The sequence below is a fragment of the Etheostoma spectabile genome, chromosome 3 (assembly GCF_008692095.1).
Source record: "Etheostoma spectabile isolate EspeVRDwgs_2016 chromosome 3, UIUC_Espe_1.0, whole genome shotgun sequence".
NCBI classification, from domain to species: Eukaryota; Metazoa; Chordata; class Actinopteri; order Perciformes; family Percidae; genus Etheostoma; species Etheostoma spectabile.
Window position 1 is genome coordinate 11,793,911 of NC_045735.1, and position 6,241 is coordinate 11,800,151.

The 6,241-nt window shown below is 38.6% G+C and overlaps 1 protein-coding gene across 3 annotated transcripts in view; it reads left to right on the forward strand.

Annotated features, from left to right (window-relative positions):
• The window catches only part of pdcd10a (programmed cell death 10a), a 17,095-nt gene that overhangs the window by 999 nt on the left and 9,855 nt on the right, over positions 1-6,241 (forward strand). For 2 of the 3 annotated variants that reach the window (XM_032511668.1, XM_032511662.1), the window contains exons 2-5: positions 3,541-3,731; positions 4,233-4,286; positions 4,465-4,579; positions 5,249-5,375. In XM_032511668.1, coding sequence (XP_032367559.1) covers positions 3,642-3,731; positions 4,233-4,286; positions 4,465-4,579; positions 5,249-5,375 — 386 coding nt within the window. In that variant the 5' untranslated portion in view covers positions 3,541-3,641. The remainder of the gene's footprint in view (positions 1-3,540; positions 3,732-4,232; positions 4,287-4,464; positions 4,580-5,248; positions 5,376-6,241) is intronic. The other variant, XM_032511677.1, reaches the window with a different exon arrangement.

A 6,241-nucleotide genomic window follows, 5' to 3' on the forward strand; every position in this document is an offset into this window, starting at 1 on the left:
CACACACACACACACACACACACACACAAACTGCGCTGACATATAATGCAAGTGATGACAAAAGCTAAAGTATGCTTTTCATTGACTGATTGACACAAAGGTGGTGATAACTGAATGCATTTAAATCTGGACTTATTTAACATAAATAAAATAATAAACGTTTTGGGTTATGAACTAATTACTATTTTGTGCCCCTCCAAATTTTGTACATTTGTGTAGTTTAATGTGTGTTGATGCAAGGGTCGCATTAAAGAGCTCTACGTGCCTTGTGGCTTTAAACTCAAACAGATGGTAATGAGCCAGACATGCAACATTGTGGATGTGAATTTTATGCAATTTGCTGTTGTGGCGACTCTGTGGTTGTTCAATTAGTGATGAAGAATTTAATGATTTGCACAAATGACTCAAACAGTTGCCTTAAAATACCTTTGTCCTGACAGGCATTTTGACGCAGGTGTAACTAATTGCATTCATTTATACGTTTGTTTCATTTAGGCGAGCCATAATGCACAATACCAGAACCCTGTGTCATTATGATACATAATGATCACACATGGGTTTTATTATGTATAGATGCATAGCTTGAAATATGGGTCCAATACACAGATCCTACTGTTACCCCCTCCGTTCCAGTCTTCACAGCTTACTTCATTCTAGACAGAGCTTTATCCATCAATTTAGGAGCTCGGAATTAACCCTAATTGAACAATTGTCTAAAATCTCCAGGACCAGTTCTTCCTCAGCCATTGTGAGTTGTGTAACACTTTTACAGCATCGAATATGATATTCTTCATTCTACTGATCATACAACAGTCAGATCATTCATCCTTAATTGATAAATTCAACCTTAATTTAATGTATGTATTTTAGGAGTTATCAGAGTGCACTAAGTAATTTCCCACACCTTACCACTCTTATCACCTGTTGTCCCTTATTCAAAACCTGACCAAGGAGGACACTATTGTTTTTGTCTGCAAAGGAAATAATAAAAAAAATGGTACACGTATGTATATTTATTTGTTTATTTTGCACATATGTTAGATGTAAACTTATTTCCATGTTCGGCCAATGAAAACCCAGTCTAACCTATATTAAATTTACATTTGCGGACCTTCATCTGTAGATCAATTGAATTGTGTTGCTAGGAAACACCTTCAAGCCATTTTTATTTTTATTCAGGTCTCTGGGATTATGAAAGAAGGCGAGGACACCGCACAAAATAAGGAAGCACTGGAAAACATCTGCCCCAATTGACCGTGTTAAAATGAATTTCTTAGAATTCAGATTAGGGCTGCACAATGAGGAAAATATCTAATTGTGATTATTTTGACTGATATTGAGCTTGCGATATGAATCACGATATTGGAGGGAAGGATCATTATGGTAATTTTTGCAAAGATCTGTACCAAAAATTTTTTTTCTTTAGTCTGTAGGATACAGTTTCTAGGCCAGGACTTCTTTGCAGCACCACAATACTTAATTAAGAATGGTTTGACATATTTTTTGCCTTTAACAAATATTGCGCCCCCTGTGATTTGGATATTGCACTAGCCCATATTATGATTTCAATGAAATTGCGAAGTGTGCAGCCATAATTCAGATGGGTTTAAAATCCATTTGGTTTGGTATTACCTCTTTTGGCAAAAATGAGTTTATAAAAATTGTATCTGTATTGTATCTCAGTTTCTATTCTTTTTTTAACTTAAAAAGTAACTTAACCAGATCCAATAGTTCTAAAGTGCCCATATTATGGAAATAACAACAACACTTTTTTTCTGGGCTTTGGGTGTTATTTTGAGCTAACCGTATCATGTTACCACTAGCATGCTAGCTCGTTTTCTCAATGGCAAAACACTGCTACACCGCACTTTAGTTCACCATAATCTCCAAAAGAACTACTCACATGTCCCTGTTCTGGAGGGATTCCACAAGTGTGCCCTCGTCTAGAAGAAGTCTCCCAGCTAATCCTGCCTTGTACGGACCAACGTTGGAAAAACAATAGCTAGCTGATGTTATAATTGCCAAGCTAACAAAGATAGTAAAGAAGTGAGATGTCTCACTCTGTAGCTAAAAGAGATACCTAAACACACAGTGTGAAAAGAGGATCTGCAGAAATGTGCAGTACAAAACAGGGCTATCAGTGATACTGGGTTAAAGCCTATAGAAGGGCTATTTGTAACCATGTCTGTCGTTGTCTCTCAGTGGTAACTGTTTTTAAATGCCTGTATAAGGACACTGACTACATTTACTGTACATACATAATGTTCACTTTTTTGCCCTTTTTCCAAAAAAGACAATATTCTGACTAAGCTGTTAACATGACTAATAAAAGTAAATATTCCACTAATGTTCCAGTTTCCTTCAACCACCTTTCCCCTTCTGACCAGAGATGTGGGCTTTTCTTTTAGGCATGCATCTCCACCACAGGCTTACAAACTGTTGGTTTGTGTGCAGCACATTTTTATCTGTATCAAATTCGGAATCTTGTCATACTCAGAATAACAGTTCAATAATAATGTGCATGAAAACATACTCACTGACCGACCGATCCTCCTCTCATAATCCTAGTCATCTCTTGATATGAGGAGACACTGGACCTGTAAATAACCTTAATGTTTGTGTAATAGTGGGTATCAAGCGGTAAAACAACACATCTAATAAACCTAGCTGCAGTCATAAAGGACCATAAAGGCACTGTCAGGTCTTCAAGTGGTGACTCACTGGATTCTTGAAAAGAGGAGGCACACATATAAAGACAGACTTGGTATGTAAGTGAGTGTCCCTGCCCAACAATAAATGATCTGTTTGATCAGTAGAATGGAGATTGGCGTCATATATTAGATGCTTTAAAAATGTCACACAACAAACAATGGCTGAGGAAGAACTGGTCCTGGAGGTTTTAGACACAGACAGAACAAAGGCCAATGAATGAGGACATCATAGATATTTCTACATATATCTAATTTCACCACCAGGATTCACTGCTTCCTTATGACAAGATTGAGGTAAAACATCACTGAACTGATTATACTGTATATGCCAAGGTTCTATATTTATCACAGTGGTGTTTTTATTGCAGCAATAATATTAGAGAGGGTGTTCTTTATTCAGGTGTGACTGATGCCAGTTTTGTCCCCATTGCACCCAGTGGAACAGTAAAGCACACACCCCTCAGCAATGTGGCTGTTATGTGATGATCATGTCTGTGACTGAAAGGCTTTTTGGAAAGTGGTACCCATTGGATTTTATGACCTGTAATAAAGCTGGTTCATTGTTGGCATTATTATAACATTGATTTTATGAATTTCTTCCATCTTTGACTAACCATATTTTCTGTTGCCTTTTTCAATGCAAGGACATTTGAATACGCCTTTATTGAAGTTGTTTAAATTGACTCCTGATTGTTATCCGGGTGCAATTATTATTATTATTATTATTATTATTATTATTATTATTAAAATCCCCTACTCTGTCATTTCCATCCACCACCATCTATCTCTCCTTGCTTGTTCACCTGTCCTGTCTTCTTCTTTTCTTCAGGTCCTCGTCTGCTCCCATTCTGTCATCCTCCGTGAGTGATTGAATGACATAAAACTGGCAGTGGACAGGCACACACACAAAGGGTCATTGATTGGTCAAGGATGACCATGGAAGACACGAAGAATGAAGCCGACACCGCCTCAATAGTCTCCATGGCTCTCTACACTGTGATGTATCCCGTCTTCAACCAGGTAAAGAAAACGGAGAAAGAAATGTGGATGAAACTTATGATAAATATTCATGTCAAGCAGACGAGGTTGTAATGTGCATTTTTATGAAAATGTTAGTGGAGGTAGAAACAACGGGACAGTAGATGTTGAATGTAGCATGCTAACAGAGTTGGTCAACATTATACTTTGTCTCTCTGAGGATATTAGGATGCAGATGTTAGCATTTAGCTCGAAACACCACTGTGCTTCATGGAGCCGCTAACATGGCTCAACAAAGTCTTGGAAAGCAGGTTTGGTTTTCAGTTCTGTGGCTAAGCATTCTGAAAGATGTACAAACATGTGAGTGAGAACACATTACATACCACTTTGTACTGAAATTAATTTAAAACTCAAATCTATGATCTATATAGGCCAATGCAGGTACTTAAAGTACAGGACTATTTCATTTTGTACCACAGATAAGTGTGTCAGTGTGTGTTGCTACTGGCTTATGTTTGTGTGTCTGTGTATTACAACTTGCAGTTGGAGAAAGTCAACCTATCGGCAGCACAGACCTTGAGAGCAGCCATTATAAAGGTAAAAAAAGATCCTTTTTTCTTTTGTTAGTTTGGGATGAACTGCCATGCTGGGTCCATACTATTTTCTTTTAAATACTTTTAGACTATCATCTTTTTGTTGATTTATACATTTAAAACATTTAATGCCACATAGGGCCAAGGCTGACTCTGATTACAGTATGTTTGTGTGTTTCAAGGCAGAGAAGGAGAACCCAGGTCTGACCCAGGACATTGTTATGAAAATACTGGAGAAGAAGAATATAAAAATTGACTATAATGAGTCTCTACTTCGCATGGCAGACGATGTGGACGGTAGGATGCTTGGTTAATGGTGCATGCAAAGAGAGGAGGGCGTACTAAGGTGTGTCACATAGGACAACCATACAAGAGAACCAGCAGTAGGTCAATAATAAGAAAGACATATTAACCAGGCCAACGTTAACTTTCTACCAGGACATGCAAAACACTGACTATATTGCTCAAGGACATTTTAGCAAGCAGAATGATTACCAACGTAGCTTTGTCTGGGTTTTTTGTCATGGCCCAGCCCATATGCCATCAGCCCAATTATCCACTAGGGGGAGCTGTTTCTCCACAAATCAACTATGCTCCCTGTTCTCAAATGTTCCTTCGTTTCTGTCTGTAATTGAATTCCTTGTGCCGTGTACAGTGATTGATGGTAGTAATGAATTCACACATGCATACACACACTTTGGCTGCATTTTAAATGTACCTCCTGCATGGCACAGCCCAAGTTCTGCCTTAATCCTGCCTTCACGCTACAAACTTAAATCACTGCCACTGTAAAGTGTGTTCACACACACAATTGACCTTATATTTATTTCATACATTTGCACTCTAGACCACCATTATTAATTGCTTAATTTCACTGTCCCTTGCAGGTATTTGCGTGTGTATTGGCGTGCCCGTCCCGGAGGAGTTTGTGCTCACTATTTTTCTCATCCTCTCGGTTTTTTTCAGTGTTCATGATTGACAGACGAGAGCCAGAGTTCCAGGAGCTGAACGAGAGGGCCCGAGCTCTAAAACACATCCTCAGCACCATACCAGATGAGATCAATGACAGAGTAGGCTTCCTACAGTCCATCAAGTAAGACAGCGCTCTCTCTCTCTCTCTGTGTAATATACAGTTTAGTACAATATACAGGCTTATTTCAATATAAAAGTTTCAGTCTAACTTCTTGTATTAATTGGGGGATTAAAATAATTTTCTTTCATAATTACATTAAAACAGAAAGATTTTTGGTGAAGAACATTTTGGACAAGGCGCAGTTGAATACAAAGTCAAGGGAAAGACAGGAGTGGGTGTGAAAAGATGCAAATTTGCTCTATGCCGTGTAATGGGAGTAAGACGAGTCAAAAAAAATCTTTCAATAGTTCCTGGAGAGGCTTAAGGTCAGAATGAGTCAAAACAAACACACATGCACACTCCACACAGTAGGGGTCAGTGTATACGTTGCTAGCTAGAGCTACATAGCTGTACTTAATGTGTATAGGGCGAATTACTCTGACGGGGATAAAGCCTGCACCACCATTCCCCTCCCCTATCTCTGCAATCTATTTTGCATGTGCAGTGTTCCAGCATCCAGGGCTTAGTGTTGCCCAAGACAATTGTGATTGGTTTAAAGAAATCCAAACAAGCCAGAACGTTTTTCCCCCACTATCCCAGAATGTCATGTCGTGCAGCCAGACTTTTTTCCAGTGCTGGCACGATGGAACAGCAGCATTACAAAATAATGTCAACTCAAAGGTCCACTAAAGAGCTTTCAACCCCATCTGTTAGTCTGTATCGGCCAGTGGAGCTAGCTAAGCTTTGAGCAAATGGCTCAAATTTAGAAATCAAATCATTGATCTTAATATTAGACATTTGATATTTCATTAGTAATGACAAAACCTTAAGGGTCCTGCTTGCCATTTTATATCTCTGTTCAACACACACACACACACACACACACA